We start from the raw sequence: 21,212 nt of genomic DNA, 5'->3' as shown, positions 1-21,212 counted from the left end.
CTGAAGCGGGCAGTCTTGGGGTAGTAACGCGTTAACGCCTTACTGTAACTTCGTTACTTTTTCGGTGACTTGTAACTGTAGCAAAATGGAACAAAATGGTGAGTTGGGCCAGTTGGTTCATAATGGAAAAAGACAAGCGCCGAAAGACCAGGACAAGGTAAGAAGACGACGACACAAGGCGCACTCGCAACTGAAGATTTATTTATGGAAAAACATAGTCTTATATACACTTTTAAAAAACACCCACGTCACTTTCCACGTGCCCACTCTTTATCCAAGAATAGACACTCTTTTTCTGACAGAGTCACTGAAGGCTCGCTTATGCACTTATCTGCACCCTTCCTTATTGCATACGCCTCATGAATTTCCCTTGTAATCTTTTTGCTGTATTGCCCCAGGATTGCCACGTCATTGAAAACTGGTGTGCACTCACATCGGTTGCAATGCACAGCCAGGTGCCCCGAAGGTGACTGTTTTAAGGAAGCAGCATGCTCTCTTGCGCGATCATTTACACAGCGCCCAGTTTGGCCTACGTAAGACCTACCGCAAGAAAGCGGAATGTCATACACAACACCAGTGTGATATTCTACAAACTTATTCTGGTGTTTTTTCTTACACTCGTCACTCTTCCCTTCGGGATCATTGATTTTCCTGCATAACGCAGAAAGCTTTTTAGGGGCTGAAAAAACGACAGGAACATCGTAACGTTCCACCACCTTTTTTAAGTTATGAGACACTGCGTGAATGTAAGGCATTACAGCGGTTCTTACTTTTTGGCGTTCAAGAACGTTTCTTTCCGCACCCCTAAATTTTTTTTTGAGGCCCTCTGCAGCTTCAACTATGGATCTTAGCGGAAAACCCGCACTTGCGAGCCGATCTACCTGTAGAAGAAAACTCCTTCCCATCTCCTCAGGACAGGATTTGTTCAGAGCGGCTCCGAGGCACGAAGAAGCAATACCTCTTTTCACTAACTTGGAGTGGGAAGAATTGAAAGGGAGTACAGCTTTCTTGGAGCGAGGTTCGTAAGCCCAGCACACATGGTCATCTAAGAATTTTAGTTTTAAATCCAAAAATTGTAACGAGCCCTCCGTGGTCCTCTCATGAGTGAATTTTAACCCATGAGAGCAGGACGTGAACGTGCCGATTACGTCAGTCACCTTGTTATCAGTGACTGTAGTTCTATTGCTTGTTGTAACTGTAGTTCTATTACTTTTTCTAAGGTAACAATGAAAGTAACGATTCTACTTTTGTCGTTACTTTTCAGTTCTTTGTGAATAATATATCATTGAGCAAGTATAATGTAGCTATTCCTTGCACTTTCCAAATTGTCTGTTCCGACATTTCGAGTGTCAGTTGGCCTTGCACAAACCTGAGAATACATTCTTTCTCGCGAGTCTCTATCCGAATATAGCCACGTGTAGATTTGATGAAAAAACAAAAAAAAGATAATGTAGTTATCTTTATGCACTTGCTTGTGCTTTCTGACTGAACACTTACATCTTAGTATACTGAAGCACTATCTCTGTTGCGGTTTTTCTTTTTTCTGCGCACGCTTTTTAGTCGGGTGAATCAACCGCGAAACAACAATACACGCGGAGGGAACATCGTATGTTTCGTATTTTGATTTGCACCACTACTCCGGCGTAGTTTCAACAGTGGAGGCAAAATTTAGTGCTGTTTGCGCAGGGCTTGTTTCTGGTTTGCCGGGTACGAGTTGAAATATATCAAAGGAGTCCATGAACCCAGCGCAACCGTCAACGAGCCAGCAATGTGCTAGTGCTACCAAGGATAGGGATGTTGATGAGGACAAAGAACTAGCATGGCCAACGTACAGAGAGTATTTTTCTGTTGTGTAGGTGGTTGTTAACGATTTGACCGCAGTATGCAAACTTTGCAACAAGGAGTACTCCGACAACAAGTCTACGTGTCCAAATCTGAGAAAACAGATCCAGTTAAATTTTGGTCTTTATTCTTTTCGTAATAATGACTAATTTTTCAGATAAATTATTAAGTTTGAATTTACCGCTATGGTGGAAGCCCGACTGACTCGTGTGTATATTTTTTTCTTTCAAACACTAGTTTTTCCTTAATTTTTTTTTGTTATAGAAAAGTAACTGAAAGTAATGTCGTTACTTTTTTAAAGTAACTGTAACGAGTTATTTTTTTGTTGTGGTAACTGTAACGGTAACTTTGCTACTTTTTTTTGAAAGTAACTGTAACGAATTACTTTTTAAAAGTAACTTACCCATGACTGGAAGCAAGTCGACTTATAATTGAACCAAAGCATTCCACTGCCGACAAAAACAGAACATTCCCAATATCAAGAACACCTCGGCTTGTGAGTTCAGCTGGCTGTACCTGTAGCATTGCGCCATTTTGTGTAAGCTCATTTTTACAAGTTTCATATTTTTTTTTAATCTGCGTGAACGAGTATCATTGATTGCCGTTTGTAAATCAGCCCTAATGCACGGCAGTGAACAGCTGGTGTGGTGCGCCCAACTTCTGGGGGTGGCAGTACTTGATATAAGAGCCACTCCGGAACGGCTGCTGAAACCCCGGAGCAACCTTGTCCCGGTCGCATGTTGCATGGCCGCACATTGTTTGATCGAGTGTCGAGATTGTGCGACTGTGCTGTAGTGCCAACTATGTTTCATTGACATGCGTGATCTGGGCAGTTTAGGTTTTCGCCGCTCGTTGCGATCAGTCTCTACTGGTGACGTGCAACGGCATCACAGTGCAAGCGCAAGAGATGTGGCTGATTTTGTCATTTGTGAAGTGTGAAATTTTGTTGGACAACGCTGTCGACGTGCTTTGGGAACGTAGCAGTGATAACCATGTTGAATAAACCTGAGACTGGGGCAGAAATGAACATATAAGTCGAAGGAACAGAAAAGGACGACATCTCAAACTCAGCTACCAGATTTATTTAGTCTGCCTCCTTATACAGCCCACAATCAGCCACCACCAAGACAAAGGGGCAACCTCCAACCAGTTCAAACGCCCAACCTTTTTATACACAAAGTAGTACTATGGACGGCCTTCATGCCGATTCACAAAGATAAATCTACAATCTCCCCCAAAATTTAAGAGAAAGATCAGTGCCTACTCTATTCTGACAAAGGTTCACAAGCAAAAAAACTGCCCTCTTCTCGGAGAAAAAACCCCCAAAAAACAATTTTATGCCAGCGATGAAGGGAGGACACACATTGACTGAACCTAAAATGGGGCAAGAGTGTTCAATACACACATCCCAATCATAAAAGAAAAGTATATTTTTAAAAAGTTTTTGGAATTTTTATTGAACTGTCACAAAGCCTGACTTATGGAATTACTTAGAGATTTTACTCGCACCGTCTCCCTTACTAATCTTTTTGCATCATTCCTCTCCTTGATAATGATTTCTGACCAGACTGTAGCAGTGATGACGACTGGAAGAGCAGACGGATCGTAGTCGCAGAGTGAGAAGGACGGGGAGCAGCTTTGGTTGTCCCGCCTCAAGCTTCCTAGCTTGGATAACGACCGGGCATCTCGTGCATGGGCAGCCAAAGCACGCCAGAAGGCATCGAGCGCACGCTGGAGGCCAGGCTTTCCAAAGAGACGCTTTGCCCTGGGAGGACTCGAGAAATATCACGGACTCACAAATATCGTCGATATCACCGACTCACAAAATGTCATGAAATGTCGAGGACTCGGAAAGAACCCCAATATCACCGACTCAGAAATATCGCGAGACCTCACTGTGCTGCTCGCTGTCGTTTGGTTTGGTTGTGGTACGTGTATTTAAAGAAAAATGAAACCTTTGTAGATGCTGATTGAAATAAATTTACGTGACAATAAACTGCATTACAATAAAATTTCCAGAATTAAAGTGGCTCTTACGCCTGAGCCTATGTTATAATAATAATAATATAATCGTTTATTTTCACTCCAAAGGAGTGTGGAGAGCAGGGAAACAATCTTCAGTTGCAACTTGACAGGCCCCCTAACACTTGGCATAGAGTACAGGATACAATTCAAACTAAATAATCACTCAAACCGTAACAGAACATTTCAATTCTAACCAACAAAGAGGTGGAGTAACAATAATGCGGACATAAAACAAACAAAATATATACCGGGTCAAGTAATAATAAAGTAATGATAACACAGATATAACTGGTGAAGCATGAATACCGTAACACACTATACATGCAACCCGCCATACATACGCACATACATACCTAGTCAGGTAACGCACCAGGTGATGAAATTGCAGACATCATGATGCACAAAAAACGATACTCACAAACCATAAAACAAGGTCACGTAAGAAAAATACTACAGCAAGAATTCGGATCGTCCATATAAGAATAAAGAAAAATTTGAAAACGTTGAATCAGTAAAATATGAAATGTGACTTCAGGGACTGTTTTTTTTTATCTGTCGAGTGTAATGTTTTGTTTGGTAGAGTAGAGATGCCCTGACAACCCACTTTAATCATTCCTGACTGAAGAAAATATATTTTCATGGAATATTTATAAATACCCTCCCTGGGCATCTTTGTGGGTTTAATTTAATGGTAAATGAGTCGTTAAGTTGGCATCCAAATCTAAGCATTGTACTTTTCGGAGGCCACAGTCAAATAATACAGTTACCGTAAAATACCGGGCAAGCGCCCACTGAAAATGTGGAGATGATAGCGAAAAAATGGGGGATGGGCGCCTGTCCGGTCATCAGTTTTACATATCAATGTAGCGTGCGTATTTTCTCGGATCTTACAAATTCGGGAATAGGTGCTTTTTGTGGATTGGGCGGATGCCGGGTGTACTACGGTCGGTTAAAAATTCCCTTAGCTTCGAAATGGACAAGTGGGAGCTTGGGAACTACCTTTACAAGTTCAGCTGGGTTTTCGTTCAGGAATGGTGCTGTAACTAAAGACTCGGAAAAACTATTTGATATTAGCTGCGAAGGCCAAAATCACTATTCACTTTGAATTTGCTTCAAACTCGAAATGCACTATTTGCACATGCCTAGCCGTTTTCTCCAAAGCTATTTTGAGTTGAAAGATATAATAAAGAGCATGCTGGAAAGAGTAAAGTCCAAGTATTTTAGGCGGGGACACTACCCAGAAAAAACAATTTCTTAAAAGAAAGTTAATAATGAAAAATGTAATTTTTACATTTACCAACATCTAGAGTGTATTTCAAGAAAGTTTCATTAATTTACGCGGCATAGTTATTTTTTTATAAATTATTTTCGGTCCATCGATGCTAAAGAAAAGGTAGAGGTTGGAGCACTTTGAACGCATTTTTCTCCATTGCACTTTTTCGCATAAATTTCCCTTTAGGAAAACTATCATTTTGTTATTACGCAGCGTGAATTCATTTTTATGCGTTTTTTGGCAATTTTAAGGTGAAGATAGCTATGAGCTTGTATTTTTTATGTTTGTCATTTTTCATGTTCAAGAGTTGAAATTTTGGATAGAGGACGGAAATCTAAAACAGTACTTCTGTTCATGTGGGTTTTTTCGTCACGAAAGATGGTATGATATAGAAATGTAGCTTCACCTCTATCTGCTCTGAACTGTCCTAAAGAAATATAACGCGTGAAACCGACAAATTTACGAGTAATTTCAAAACGATAGTTTTCCTCTGCAGACTATCATCTTTGAACAGTTGCAGTTTTCTTTTGTACTTGACCCAGGTTAACAAACTTTGGCAGAAATGTTTCCGAGAGAAGCCCCGTAATTGTCACGAGACGAGTGGAGCTGCAGCAGCGCTCCCCGCTTGAGCCGTAGAGGTCCGGGTGTGCAGGCAGACGACAGCTGGCAGAAGGCCCTGGAGGCGGCCCAGTACCGGGGCCTGGCCACGGGGCCCCGCTCGGGCGACGGGCTGGTGCCTGGCTCGCAGGGCGCCGGGGCGGGCCGGAGTCCCCGGGAGGCGCTGCACGTCACCACCCTGCTCTGCTCCACCAAGCTCACCCAGAACGGTGAGGCTGTCCCATCTCTCTCTCGATCCTTCAGAACTCCACTTGGGACTTTGTAGTGTCATCACAAACGGCAGATGAAAGGGTTCCTTCTCAACACGCCCAACCGACTTGCCGCCGGAGTTCGCAATGTGTGCAAAATCAAATTCATTCGTGTTACATTTTCTTTTTTCACAAATTTAACGCTATTGTTCACAATTGCCGAATGGAACTATCGCCGCTAAATTTCGAGAAATGCTCACTCTTTTTATTAGTCGTAGTAATTAACATTGTAATAAGAACTGTAATTCTGTTATTGTCTCAATTGTACGCCTATACTTGTTTTGATCTTACTGTTTTGTGTATGTTTTTACATAATTATTGAATTGTATTTAAACCCTCCCCCGCGTAATAGCCGTAAACGGGTGCTCGAGGTATAGGAATGAATGAATAAAATATCTTACATGGGAAGGCTTTCTCGTTTTTCGTCTTATTTAGTAACAAGTCGGCCAGACTCGTCGACTCCTTACCATAATGTGTTTTGTGGTGCCCCGTCGCACTCGGTCTCGCGTTTTTCGCGAGTCTTTACCTATGTTAGACCTGTTTCGATTCTTTTCATAGGTTATTCCACTTATAATTTGTTGTTGCGTAAAGCGTCATTCTGAAAAGATTTTTCTAAGCCTATACTTTTGCGGCACTTGGCACCCGACTAGAGCATTTGTAGAGTTGCATCCAGGCAGTGTCAGTGGGAGAAGCCCGATAATTTCTGCCGTAGCGGCGACGGCAGAAAAGCAAGGCTGTCCGCTACGATACGAACCCTGAATTGGATGGATCAAAGGGCTGTTGTACTGGGTTCCAATTTCTGGGAAGGCATTTTCCGCTCCGTGCTTTAGGCTCTCATAGATGTTTTGGAGCTACGGGGAAGCCTTTTTTGTGCCGCCGTTAGAGCATTGGGTTTGTCTCAGTGGGAGTGACTCTGGATGCAAGGGGACGCAGGTGCACAACGTTTGGTTGCTTTTGTCGCCGCTGCACCAGGTGCCCTTTTGTCACTGCTCAAGTGGAAAGTGCATCCCGACAGAATTGAAAACGCCCTCAACAACGTCATCAAGCTGGACGGCGAAGAAATTGTCAAGGTACATTTTCACGAGTGTCATTGCTTCTCGCTAGTTCGGCAAGCTGTCTTTTGGGATAGTTTTTTCGTCCAAGTTTGTAAGCACATTATTTTAATATGCGTGGTTTCACAAACGCCTGTTCTAGTTATATTTTACGTATGGTCATATATATCGACAGTTCTTTTTTCACCGTTAAATGGAAGAGTTGGGGGAAAGTGATGCATTTTGGGAAATCAGCATTTCGAGCATACTGGCCAAGTATGGGCTTGACTAAAACGTGCAGTCGCTTGAAACGAAATTACCAAAAGATAAAGACAATGTACTAGATCATAAGATGAAGCACCCAAGTAGAAATAGTAAAGGAAAAACATAGTCATGGATTGCATTGCACAAGCTGGACTTGGACCTTCCGTGCCCTCTTCCTAGGCTTATGCTTTGGAAACCCATCTTGTTGCCTCCTACTTGCCTTTGACTGTGTCTACAGGACTGTGTGTGGACCACATTGGCGGTGAACCCCCACTAGAGTTTGCATAAAAACAAAAGGAGGACTGGACTCGCATACGCATCCCACTGCACAAGTCGTGAAAAGAAACCTCCTGCCCCTTACAGACGCAGTGGGTGCTCTTTTCAGGTGCTCCGTGTTTTAGGCGTGAATTGAGGGGGAACGGCGAGTGGCGTCATGCCGTTCGCCGTTCTACTTGGCTGCTACACTTTCTCCCATTTGCTTACGTGATGCGTAAAGATGAAAGTCGAGATTAGGGAGAAAGAAAGGGCTCGTGAAGCTTATTGAAAACAAGCAGTTCTTCAAAAGACTCGGGCAAAGGAGTGTTGGTTTACGACTGATATTGTTCTCTGTTGATGCCTTAGTATAAATGGCCCTATAAATGCTACCCATTTAATACAGTCAGGAAAGAAATGAACGTCAAATAACATACGGAATATTCTGCGTCTAGTGTAGGGGCATTGAATGTTTACGTCGAGATGGATGAAATGAATGTTGCAACCGACGTGGGGCTGAAGTGAAAGCGTCCTGTACTCTTTCACCCACCGGGCGATTTTCGAGCGATAGCATCTTCTTCGTTGGTGGGGGCGGGGCACCGCTGCAACTCTTTCTCCACCGATTACTATTTAATATGGGTACACCAACGTGGGTTCTTCAGTAAATACCTTTAACCGAGAAGGCTAATTGCTTCACCCTGCAAGACACATAGGAAATGTACCCCCGTAAAAGCTTTGGCGTCTCGTTTGCGGACTAAATTTTTAAAGCCCGTTTTTTTCCGCTTCAAATAATTGACTTATTACACATTCCAAACTCGGACTGGTTGTTTCGTGGCAGAATGCATTTCCCCCATTTCTGCGGTTGCACGCATTACGTTTACGACGGGTTTGATTCGGCGGCGTTGTTTCCGTCGTAAAGAGGGAACATCTAAGCGTGAGTTGGTGTCTTGTTCTTTGCGGGGCGTTGAGTGGAAGCCCCCCCCAGTTCCTGCAGGACATTCTGGACGCCCTGTTCTCCATGTTCTCGACGGGGGACGGGAACTCGACCGCCTGCTCGGGACTCGTCTTCAAGACCCTGGTAGGTGCCGACGCCTGCAGCTGACTGTCGACGGCTCTTAATTAAGTCGCCATATAGTGTGTTCTAGGTCCTGAAACTGGGCTCCTAGGAACCCAGTTCCTCAAGGTTCCTGGGTAGTGGTACAAAACCCTCGAATCATCCTGAAATTACCTGAAAAGGTGGGGTGTGCGTTCCTTTGCGGGTAAGCCCCAAAAAGTGAACAAGACGCCAAGAAAACGCTTATTTTTCTGTACGCATCTGGCGTGGCCGAACAGGAGATACAGTAAAAAAATGTTCTACTATCACAAAGTGTGTTGCTTGCATATTCACGATGAACATTACGGCATCCTTTCATACTCATACAGTGTGAAAACACCTTTCCAAAACAAGATTGTTTTTTGTCAGTAGTATCTGTAGATTCAAAAATAAAGAAAATAAAAAAAGAGGTGACCTCAAAACACAACCAGGGGTGAGGAGCAAGCGAGGGGGCAAAAGAAGCGATGAAAAGTGATGCTGGAGAATCGGGAAAGGGAAACCCAGCGATTGCATTGACAAATAGTTTGGCGTCAAGCCAAAACAGGCTCCTTGTCAACCACAAGGAGCAGGCTCTGGTGCAACTTTCTTGTTTGGTGCATACCCCCTTGCGTCTGCGCGTGGCATACTTTCAATACTGGTTGAGGGGGCATTGCTGCGTGACATGGATGACGCCACGATGACGCAGAGCTCGAAACGAAATGATTGACAGACGTTTGTGTGCGGTGTCCCAGGAAATATTTACCCACTGCCTTTTTCCCAAACATCGCACGACCTTACCAACCTCTGTCGTGACGTTTCGGGAGAAGGACGGGGTATTCGGGCTGACTTTATTTTAGTGGAGATGGACTGGACAGAAATACTTTCAGTTATGAACAAAAGAAAGCATTTTTTACTTTACATTCTGCGGTCGCATTCCTGGGTACTGGGTGTTTGTTGACCTCGCGGCCCCTGGGTGGATTACTGCTTGTGTTATCTTCAATATTTTATTTTGTCCTAACCGACTTGGATTTTTTGTAAACAAAACAAAGCTTTATTTTGTTGTCCCAGTCGTTTTCCTTTCGCACGCTCCTCCCTTGGGGTCACAGAAATCGAGGAGGATATCCTTAAATGAAGAAAAGTTCCTCTTCTTTGCTTCGGCATGGATATCCTCTGACTCTATGGTCCGCAGTCACGACCTCCGGGTAACATGGATGATTGCGGGGTGGCTTTGGGGTGTATGGAGGGGTGGACAATCACTCTGTGTTTTCTTTTGCAAATTTCCATTTTGTCCAAAAGTGGTGTGGGTGATAATTCGGGACATATTACCGTACCAATACTATAGAGAGTTTGTCCAAAACTACTCGTAGCATAGAAAGACTCTCTACAGTATCGAAAATGGGAAATAAGCGCCAAAGGAACAGGGACCAAGAGTAGAATAACAACGACACAGGGCGCACTCTCAACTGAATTTATTAGGAAAAAGCAAACTGGTATACCAACGGGAGGAGACCATCAGACACCACACGTCACGTTAGTCCCTGCCCAGCCCACGTTTCAAATATTCAAACTCATCCATAGACAGAGCCAGAGAAGTATCGCTGAGGCATTTTTCACCCCTACTCCTAATCTCAAATGCCTCATGAAGCTCGCGTGACACTTGGTTTTCGTACTTGGCCAGAATTTTAGCGTATGTATAGTACCAGGACGAGACAGGCCATCGACAGAAACTTGATGCTGGTGAACCCTGGTGCCCTAACGAAGGACCACGCGCTGAATTTGTGCCGCTCCTTGGAGCTGCCCACGGTCCTGAAAAATGTGAGAGCCAGCAGGAAACTAACCTTGGACACATTTTTCGCCGCTGAGACTCATGAACCTGAGTGCCCCTTCAGGGCGACAGAGAGAGGCACCTGGCAGTCACAGATGGGGGACTGCAGTCATTTTCCTGGGTTAAAACTGGACGACCCGATTGCCGCAAGAAACTCGGAGTGTGTCATTGAACAACGCTCGCCATGGTATGCGCAGTGGTTTCTCGGTAGATGTCCGGGATTTGTTTTGTTCCATCCCTGACGAGCCCCTCTACCTTGCGGTAAGAGATTGCATCGACCTGAGTGAGGTTGCGGCTTTCCAGAGCTACTCTGTTATGAATGTAGAGGGTTTCCTTGAGCTCCTGTCTTTTTATTTAAAAAGCATGTTCGTGACGTTTGAGGGGGGTGTTTATTTACAAAAGATTTGCATTGGTGCCAATGTCGCACCGATTTTGGGCAATATCTTTTTAAGTAAGTGCGGAAAGGCGATAGCGGATAGCTCGGAGATGAGTGATGGCAAATACAAGGTATTTAGATGATTTTCTCATCCTCGGACGTAATCCCAATCTCTCTAGCTGTGAAGTTACAGAGACGCTAAAGGTATTCAATTCTTGCTGCCATGGTTTGTCATTTCCTCGCGAGGCACTCAAAGACGGAAATATGCAATTCCTTGACCTCAAGCTCAGTTTCCTAGGTGAGCATATTTTTGAGATCTCAGAAGGGGGTCCTTCCCTTTGATTCCTGCCACTCCCAGCTCGTGAAGAGACGCATTGCGAGCTCGTGTATGGAGGCTTCTCTCAGAAAGCCTTGCCTGCATAGCGCCCAGGATAGTTTTGTGAGACAAGTAGATCGTCTGCGAAAAGGGGGTTTCCCAACAAGCTCATGGGTCCAAGTGGCTGGGAGCTTGATAAAGAAGTTCAAGGGGACGCAGAAACCATCGGGCGAAAAGAGCAACATGCGGCCTGTGGTGATCCCATATATGTGCAGTGTCTCACATAATCTTAAGAAAATGGCTGGGCGCTACCATGTCCCGGTCGTATTTTCAGCGCCTGACAAAATGTCGCAATTATGCAGGAGAATCAATGACCCCCTGCCGACAGCAGACCCGTGCAATACCAAGCATAGGAATAAATACGCTGATTGCACAACCACCGTCGTTTACGATATCCCAATGACGTGTGGTTTAAGCTATGTAGGACAGACTGGAAGATGTGTCAAGGATCGGGTCCGCGAGCACGCCACTTCAACTAGAACCACACCTTCGGGGCATTTGGCTGAACATTGCAACAGATGCTCTTGCGCCCCGTCATTTGACAGCACTAAAATTTTGGCCAAGTACAAAAACCAAGTGTCACGCGAGCTTCATGAGGCATTTGAGATTAGGAGTAGGGGTGAAAAATGCCTCAGCGATACTTCTCTGGCTCTGTCTATGGATGAGTTTGAATATTTGAAACGTGGGCTGGGCAGGGACTAACGTGACGTGTGGTGTCTGATGGTCTGCTCCCGTTGGTATACCAGTTTGCTTTTTCCTAATAAATTCAGTTGAGAGTGCGCCCTGTGTCGTTATTATTCTACTCTTGGTCCCTGTTCCTTTGGCACTTATTTCCCATGATGTACCTACTGGCCCACCTAAGCATTTTATTGCAGTATTGAAAAACTATAGACGACCGTAGACTAGTAATATTGAGTCAAATATCTATATGCAACTATCGATAGTTTAGAAAGTACAGAGAAGACGCAAGCGAAATGGTGAACTTTCAACATTGTAAAACCTGAGACGTAGGACAGAGGAAAAAAGGGACAACACAGACCTGTGTCTGTGTTGTCCCTTTTCTGTTCTCCTTTTGTCCTACGTCTCGGGTTTTACAATGTTATCGATAGTTGTTGGTCGACTGTTGATTATTTATGCTCAATCGACTATCAATAGTATTATTGAGTGAAATATTTGTTGGCCACTATCGACAGTTGACTATCAATTGTTGACCGTTGAATATTGTCACTCGATTGACTACCAATACGAGTCAACTTTCCGAAAGCTACCGGGCAGTGCGAAAATGAAAATAAAACACAGGAAGGGGACGGCGAGGGACATGTAGGGGCATTTTAGTTGAGTGTTGAATGTCACATCTACCAAAATCTATTCACACTTAATTAGTTTTAGGAGAGTTCACTATTGATAGCAAACAGTCAAACCCGTTTATAACGAACAGCAGAAAACGCTACCATCATTTCGATATAGCAAGTAGTTTGATATAGCGAAAACCATTTACAACAAACTTCCCCGATCCGTTCGTTGTAAGGCAAGAGCTTCTCTTTCTTTCTCATCTCTTCGCTTCCACCTTGTAACAAAACGCCATTTTTTTATTCTTTTTTCTTGCATGCGCGCAGAATTATTTTTTTTTAGCTTATCTCCCCTTCTGAATCGCTTCTCTTCGTGGGCAACCGCTTTGGGTTGAATAGTTTTTTTTCTGTGCGTCCGTGCAGTGTTTTTTTTTAGCTTTCTTCCCTTCTGAATCGCTTCTCTTCGCTCAATTTTGTTCCCGGCTGGAGCTTTTGAAATTTTCTTTCTTTCCTACTTTTTTTTTATAGGGGGGGGGGGGGCAGGCTAGAAAACGATTGTTTGCGCGCATTTAAAAGTCTTACAGGGGGGGGGGGGGGGAAGGGAGTTCGATATAGCCAATATGTCGTTCGTTATAAAAGTACTTGTTTACATGCAGTTTTATTTAAATTTTCCGTGAGTTCGATATCAACAATAATTCGCTATACGTGGGTTCGTTCTAAACGAGTTTCACTGTACTAACGATAGTTTTTTGATAGTTTACTGTTGTTGTTCACTGTTGTTTTTATCTATTGATAGTTAGATTTATCTTCCGCTATCGATAGTCTTGCACCACCATTCCGGAGCTCTCAAATTTTTTTTACCATTCCTGCCCCTAAGTGTGTGTATTTTCAGTTTAAGCACTGCCTTGGCAGATCGGAACCACTCATTGCTGAATATCTATAGGCTAGACCAGGGGTCTCAAACACGCGGCCCGCGGCTCGTTGGGACGCGGCTCGCAGAAGACCGGCTGCGAGTTCCGGTTTCCATGTCTCGAGCGCTAGAAACGACATGTGCCATAGTGATCTCATCTCGTCAATTCATTTTCACTCGAAAAGTACCTCCTGCTCTTTTAACGTATGCACTCATCTTATACTTCTCTGTGTTCATTTGCCCTTTGTTTCCCTTTATTATTTTGCTTCCCTTTCGGTAATGTACGAAAATTCCGCTACCATTCTGTAACCTCGAGCTGTTTGTTGAAGGATGCATGCCGGCCGCGCAAACTCTCGCTTAGGAGCAAGTCCGAAAGATAAAGCTATGAGCTCTGGATTCTCCCCTTCAAAAAAATATCACAATTAAAAAACGAGTATTTGTTCACAATGTTATAATAAACATTTTGTGAGGAATTCAGGAACTGTCAAATTAAATTGTTTTTTTTAAAGACATGTTGAGCAAAGGGAATGACAGATTATTGGCTCCCTTGTTCTCTTAAAGATGCCAGCACGTTGCGGGGCAGTGGAATTTTAATTTCTGCTATAACATCAGGTAAGGGCCCAAAGTAGTCATGTAAACAAATCAAATTTAAAGATGTCACTGGCAAAACTATGAGCTTAACAAAAGAATAGGGCACGAGGTCTCTTCTCATTAAAATCTTCTAACACCCCCCCCCCCCCCGTTGTACGTTGGCGCTCGGCCTTTCCGGTGTGGGCTATCTGGCCCCCACACACAAATGAGTTTGAGACCACTGGGCTAGACAGTTCCCATTTTCTGCATTCCCGCTTGCAATGTCGGTAAGCTTCTGCACTGCTTTAGTGCCTCCGAGACTGCCAAGGGTTTCTCGGCTGCCGTTCGAGGAAGGCTAGCTCGAGGAGCCCCGTAATGGACGACCGTCACACTCACAATGTAACCCTTTTCCTGAAAGCTTCGAGTCACTTTTTTTTTCTCTAAATGGACGAGCTGGTAATCTTGTAATCTGAGCCTGCTTCACTACTTTCAATAGCCGCTACAAAAAGGAATGTCTCTTCTGCAGCGTTTGTCCAATGCTTAGCGCTCATCTGGGTAATCAAATGTTTTTTGCGAGAGGAAGTCTGAGTGTGTCATTTTTCAGGTTTATATCCTGAGCTTGCTGGAGAGCCCCAAGTTTGAGCACTTCAAGCCAGTCATGGACGCCTACATCACCAGCCACTTTGCTGCAGCACTCGTCTACAAGTGAGCCTCACTTTCTGCCAAGCTGGGAACACTTCCCACGTTTAGACATTATGCGCACGAAAGGAGGAGGCTTTTTTTCTCACAATTTTCGGTGAGCCGGGTAAAGCAAAGAGCAGCGATAAAAAATATTTCGTACGCAGAGTGTATTTACATCAGTGTTGCGGGGTTGCCACTCCGGAGTTGGAATGATTCCGGAATCATTCCGCATTTTCACGACCCCGGAATGGAATGGAATGGCGGCAACGTTGAAGGGAATGGAATGGGAATGGAATTAGGTGCCTTTTGCCCGGAATAGGATGGGAATGGAATAGAGCACGGTTCCTCTTTTTTTTTTTTTTTTAGTGTTTACGGTTAGCTAAATTGAGCCAGTCAGTTGCTCAGAAATAAAATGAGCGGGAAACTGCTAGCCCGCGAGGAGCCCTAACAGACTTATACGCCAACAAAATGCAATACAAAAAAACAAGCAGCAAATGGGGAAAGGGGGGTAACGTGGCGCCTTTCACGGACGCGCAGGCGTCGGGCTTCGATAGTGTTACACGAGAGCGAAACAAGAAACCGAGCACCAAGCAAAAGAAAAGGGAGCGGCAAAAAAAGAAACCGCCGTGCACAACTCCTCATCGTACTTCTTGTCATGCTTTTTTTGTTGTTGTTGCGACGGCTTGTAGAATGCACGTGCCCGCACAGACTGAGATCTGGGAGCGGAAGCGACTCATAACTCGCAGAGCTCTGATAACTCGTTGACTTGGGCACCGTCGAAAGATGATCAGGTATTGTTTTCTTATAGTTCGAGGCGCGTTGTTTAGCAGGCAGCCAACCCTGTTGCCTTCCATGTTCATTCGTGCGCACTCTTTTGTAGTGCGAAATGTGGGCTTGTCGGCATGTGGGAAATGTCGGCATTAAAATCAAAGCGAGATTCACTTCCCTCTTCTCCTCTTGCGCTTCGCTGCGAGGCTTGTTTTTTTGTACTGCATTTGTATTGTATGTCCGCCTATTACTTGGTCTTTGTTCCGATGCTTGTTTTCTGTGCTTTATGTTTTAGTGGGTTGGGGTTACAAGCAAGCTAGCAGATTCCCGCTCATTTCCCTTGACTTTAGTCTCTGCATACTTTGTTTCACCTTGCGATGGACCGCTGCGGACGCTACGAGTCACCCTAGGCAATCCAGTACCGTGAGCGGAACTGCAGGGTGACGCAGCACTCAGAAAGCACTGGATTGGTTTCGATGGCTCTCCTGCTCTCTGTTGAGGTCCATCGTAAGGTGAAGTAGACTATCGTCGCCGCTCTTGGTGTGACCGAACTGACTAGACCTGTAGAAAGACCGTCCCGCGTCAGATGGGGTGCAACCGTTGCTGGGAGGGCAACTGAGAAGGAGAGCTTGGTGCTAACTGCCACTGAGGTTTTGGCTTCCGCGCGTCTCAGCTGTCCGGTCTGCATTCGTGCTCCTTGTCCTGGACCCTATTTGAGGCGGTGAGAAGTCAGTTGGACGGTGTTGCTGAAGAAACACGGGGAATGTCAATTCGAACGGTGCGGTATTACCCCGTTAATTGTATCTTGATGTGAAGAGCTTTGTCAACGCTGACTTCCCGACCCGTCGCCACTACGCGAACAACCGACACCGAGGTAGAAGAATGAATCGGTTGGTACCGTCTGCTGCCTGAACCCGCCACTCGATCAGCGCGAAGAGGAACATCACAATTCGGACGAGAAGACAAGATAAATACAGATTGAGTCATGGCATCGTAGAAGACATTTTTCTACATTAGTCGCGAAGAAAATAAACAAGCTGCACGCTGAAAGTTGTGCAACGAAACTATAAACGGTGCAATCGGCATATATCATCGAACTTTATTCGCCATCTGAAGAGGAAACACGAGAATGAGTATGCGAAGGGCGGAAAAGGGCAGGGGAACCAGCCAAAAATTGAATTGAATATGATAAGAAATATCGAGATTCGTAAAGCAAGCGTGAACTTATGCGTTTTAAAACAGGTTTCGTGACATGGTCTATATGGTCCCTCGTGCTGCGCCACAGAGGTTGCATTTTGTCAGAGGATGTGTTCTGCCGCTGTGCATGGAGTCGCTTCCAGCAGTGTACTAGCCGTGTTGCTGTATTTGAAGAATACAGTAATATAGCTTATTCCTGCACCACGCACGAACTGGATATTTTATGGTCTTATCAAACAAACACACTGGCCGCGTAAGTCTTAAAAGTCAAATGCAAAAAAAGTTAAAAAAAGAAAAGAAAATGAGTGGATTTAAGTTGTGCTGTTTGTTGCGAGCGACGTGGTCGCGAGACCGATGTCTTAAGGGGGAACACTGGTCTTGGAGCTTTTTTTCTTATTTTATGACCAAACTTAATGAAACTGCACAAGCTTGTTCAGCTTTTTCTGCAGATTTCATATATCTGGTCATTTTCTCAGTCAGTAGCATTGTACTCAAAATAATTAAAACTTGCCTGCCTTTGTTTGGAAAAAAGATAGAAAAAAACTGCTCAACAAAATATTCTTTTTAACACATGGCTAGATACTATGAAGTGTAGAGAATACAATGTTGGAAGCACTTTTAAGATAAACTCATTATTAGTGATTTTACCACACATTGAACTTCAGTGCTCAATGCATGTCTAACAAGTAATGTAGCAAAAGATCAAATAGAAATTTTTCTAGACTTATATTAAAAAAATCTGCTCTCAACATTGTATGCTTCACACGTTCAGCTACACATTTCAGGAATGGTTAAATTTCTATCTGCTCCAGATGCTGAGATATCCCTCCTGTAAATTTTCAATGAGTCCAAAAATTGTGTTTTGTGAAAACAATGTTTTAGAGTCAACTTCAATGCACATGCAGCCCACATAGATATTATAAATTGACTAATAGCTCAAATATTCGTTCACGAAATTATAAGCCTGGTAGATTCAGAAGAACAACAGCCATCGCCCTTTTCAAATGAATGCAGTTTTAGGAAGTTTTTGGCTCCAAAGACCCATGTCCCCCCTTAAACAAGCATTGACATATCAAGGGGCTTTCTCGATGTTTCCAGTACATTGTAAATAAACGCTTTCTGCCACCAGCGGTCTGCTTAGTAAAAATCAGTGCTTTTTTGAGGAATTTAGCTTTTTTTTTTCTTTTTTTGAAATTGCCTCTGCATTTGATAATGTCAGCTTTATGCTGCTTATGCCAGCAACAAAATGTAGCTGTCAAGTGCAAAATTTTTACGTTTAGGAATTAAAGGAATGGAATGGAACGATTTAGCCATTCCAGGAGTGGGAATGGGCTCAGTGTCTCCATTCCTAGGAATTGAAAGAAATTGAATTATCGAAAACTCTAATTCCCCGGAATGGAATTGGAATGGAATGGGGGTGCCCATTCCGCAACACTGATTTACCCACCTACTTGTCACACAGTCACCGCACACATTTAGGCAGTTTTTATGACGTAGCACGATCTTGGGGATGCCGTCTCCAGAGGAGGTCGCAACAAGTTTTGATTGGCACATGTCGAGCCCTCCTTGGGCTGAGCGAGTGTGTAGTCCACGCAGCCTTCTGGCCGCCACCTGATGGGTGCCTGGTGCACGTCCAGGGGTTTGCTGAGCTGCGTGGCCCACTGCGCGGAGCTGATCTGCGACACGGAGGAGCACGCCGCCATCCAGCACTGCTTCCGCTCGCTCGAGCACGTCTTCAAGTTCATAGTCCAGTCCAGGCTCCTGTTTGCCAGGTGAGAGCCACCTGTGGGACTGCACCAATATACGTGGAAATTGATGACGAAAATAATCCCTGGAGAAGGGGAACAAGAGGGACAAGCACAAATCTGCAAACACAGCTAGGTGACTGGTGCGCGACCGTCATCCTTGTCCAGCTCGCTTGCAGCTTTGCATTTAATTGCATTTAAATGGAAATTGATACCTTTGCATTTAATTCTTCCGCTCGACGCGATTGAAGTTTTTAATAGCAACCTAGACCCTCCGCAATATGAAGTTGCTTTATTCGGATAATTAATTCGATGTATAGGTGGGATCCCTGCTATTGTATGTACAGGGCTATAGAAAGCATTGCACGTTAGCTCGGTCTCTACATCTTTGGACCTTATTACAGTGTAGACCGCATATAATGTATGTCGCGGGAGTCGTGAAAATCCGCACTACAGTGAAACCCGTTTAGAACGAACCCACGTACAGCGAATTACTGGCGATGTCGAACTCTCGGAAATTTTAAATAAAAATGCATGTAAAAAGTACTTTTCATAATGATCAACATATTGGCTATATCAAACTTTCCCCCCCCTGGAAGGCTTCCAAAAACGTGCAAACACAACCGCCTTCTCGCCCGTCCCTCCGCCTTCCCCCCCCCCCCCCCCCCCAAAAAAAAAAGAAAAAATCTAGGAAAGAGAAAACTTTTAAAGCTCAAGCCGCGAACAAAATTGATACAGAGATACACTGATTTTAAACAGCGCACAAAAAGTCAGCGGAAGAGAAAAGGACAGTAGAACGAAAGAGCGCTGACTCCCAACTAATTTATTTAGAAAGAAGTGAAAAGAAGGAAAAAGAAGCCACGAAAATTTAAGCCCACGTGAAGTGAAGATAAGATAAAAGAAACGAAGAAGAAAAGGAAAAAATATGTACAGGTTAAAAGAAACAAAGAAAACAAAGAAGAAGAAAAGGAAGAAATTAGAAAATTAGAAAACTGTACTTTCACCCTTGGCCGGCCAGAGTTACTGTGCTTAGGCGTTGGCTAAAAAAGAGACCTCCTTAGCACTCAGCGACAGGGACGGTTGGCTGACGCATTGCTGTCCTAGTTTTTGAATTTCAAAAGCCTCGTAGATCTCTCGAGTAGTCCGGTCTTGAAATCTTCCAAAGACAGTTGTTTCAGCAAAAGTCGGTGAGCACTGGCAGGAGCGACAGTGTGTAGGCAGGTGTCCGCCTACCGTGGTTTGAAGTGAATAAAAATGTTCTCTAAGGCGGTCGTTGACACATCGCTCAGTCTGTCCTATATAGCATCTACCACAGGTCAGAGGGATCTTGTAGACCACACCGTCCGTGCAGCTAACGAACTTGTTCTTGTGCCTCTTGCGGCATACGGCTCGTGAACGGTTGTCAAGGACGGACCCCACTTTGGCGCAGATCTTGGATAACCTTAGGGGGGCCGAAAACACCACGGGGACATCATACCTGCTGGCGATCTGCTTCAAATTGTGAGACAGTTTATGCAGGTACGGTACAACGACTGGGCGCTTCTTTTGTATATTTTTTCTGCTGCCCCTTTGACTTTCTTCAACAAAGGCCCCATAACCTCTATTAATACTGCGTGAGGGTGACCGGACGCCTTAAAGGCCGGCCCGCAAGCAGAGGGAAGGAACCTGACCCTCACTTTCCTTCTCGCCCCTCTGGAAGGAGGAAATCGCCTCTCGTTTCCTCCTCGCCATTTTCCGATTTTGTTGTTGTTTTTTGTTTTTTTTTGTTGGCTACCTGGTTCTTCTTTTTTATTTGACAAGTTTGGGGTGGAAAAAATGAAAGCTTCGAGGATTTCAAAAGATTATCCAGAGGCCAGCCGGCACACCTGCGACAAGGAGCTGAACCAACCGAGTAGCTGTTTTGAGCGAGCTTCGCACTTGCTCTTCGCAACGAGTTGCATTGGCTCTTTTTTAGCATTGGTTTGGAGGACTATTCTTGCTGGTTGTGAGAGCACAAATACCTTGTTGTGCTCAAAGAAGTAGTCATTGAAGTATCAATTTTAATATAAATATCTGATTTGGCATCTTTCGTTGTTTAGGCGGATTCATGGCAACAACGGGAAGTACGAGCGGCGTTTTCTGAGGGATGGCGCTCCATAGACCAGTGGTTCTGAATCATTATGGTTCGTAAACCGGCAGAGGTGACTGAGGATCCCATTCGTAGTGGGTCTAGCACTTTTCGGTGTAGAGCGTTTTGCTGTAGTTCATTTCGGTTCATTCTAAGAGTGTCAGTTGATTTTATTTCTACTACTATATTCAAATTTCAACACTCGTCGCAGGCAGCATGAAAGGAAGCACTGCACCCTTAGCACAAACCAGTGCCCAGTCAACAGTCCTACTCTCAAACACGCGTCACCACCCGACCCATTTGAAAAATAAATAGCTTCCAGTAGTTTTGGTAGAAAGGGCGAATTTTCTACTGAGCGTGATATTTTGTGGACCCAAAATTCCTGTAGCTGTGATTGGTAGTTCATAGCTTCAGGAAGGCGAAGAACAATGGATGCATTATTTTTCGCGCAAGTACTGTTTTGACGTTGAATTCCACATAAAATTGTATATGCACAAATTGGTGGCACAATACCCAACTTGCTTGATTGCTTTTCTTTTAGAGACAACATAACCAGGCATAATTTACAGATACTGCGGAATTTATTTTAATTGGAGTACAGCACGAAAGACAAGTATGGACATAAAGAACACAATAGAGCTCTGCATTTCTACTGCATTTCTCTCTGTACTTATGGACAGTCAGTCCGCATGACTATATTCAAAAATTGACATATTGTTTAAGCCTACCCCTTTTTATAGTTT

General features: G+C 44.2%; 1 protein-coding gene across 2 annotated transcripts in view; it reads left to right on the top strand.

Moving 5' to 3' along the window:
- The window catches only part of LOC8037800 (dedicator of cytokinesis protein 3), a 285,268-nt gene that overhangs the window by 65,409 nt on the left and 198,647 nt on the right, over nucleotides 1–21,212 (top strand). For both annotated transcript variants that reach the window (XM_040208926.2, XM_040208927.1), the window contains 5 exons: nucleotides 5,793–5,967; nucleotides 6,979–7,076; nucleotides 8,539–8,631; nucleotides 14,576–14,676; nucleotides 18,255–18,389. In XM_040208926.2, coding sequence (XP_040064860.1) covers nucleotides 5,793–5,967; nucleotides 6,979–7,076; nucleotides 8,539–8,631; nucleotides 14,576–14,676; nucleotides 18,255–18,389 — 602 coding nt within the window. The remainder of the gene's footprint in view (nucleotides 1–5,792; nucleotides 5,968–6,978; nucleotides 7,077–8,538; nucleotides 8,632–14,575; nucleotides 14,677–18,254; nucleotides 18,390–21,212) is intronic.

This window comes from Ixodes scapularis, unplaced genomic scaffold, assembly GCF_016920785.2.
Source record: "Ixodes scapularis isolate PalLabHiFi unplaced genomic scaffold, ASM1692078v2 PGA_scaffold2__306_contigs__length_199485367, whole genome shotgun sequence".
Classification (NCBI taxonomy): Eukaryota; Metazoa; Arthropoda; class Arachnida; order Ixodida; family Ixodidae; genus Ixodes; species Ixodes scapularis.
Note: the sequence above shows the minus strand (reverse complement) of the source record. Positions and strands in the feature narration are given on the sequence as shown.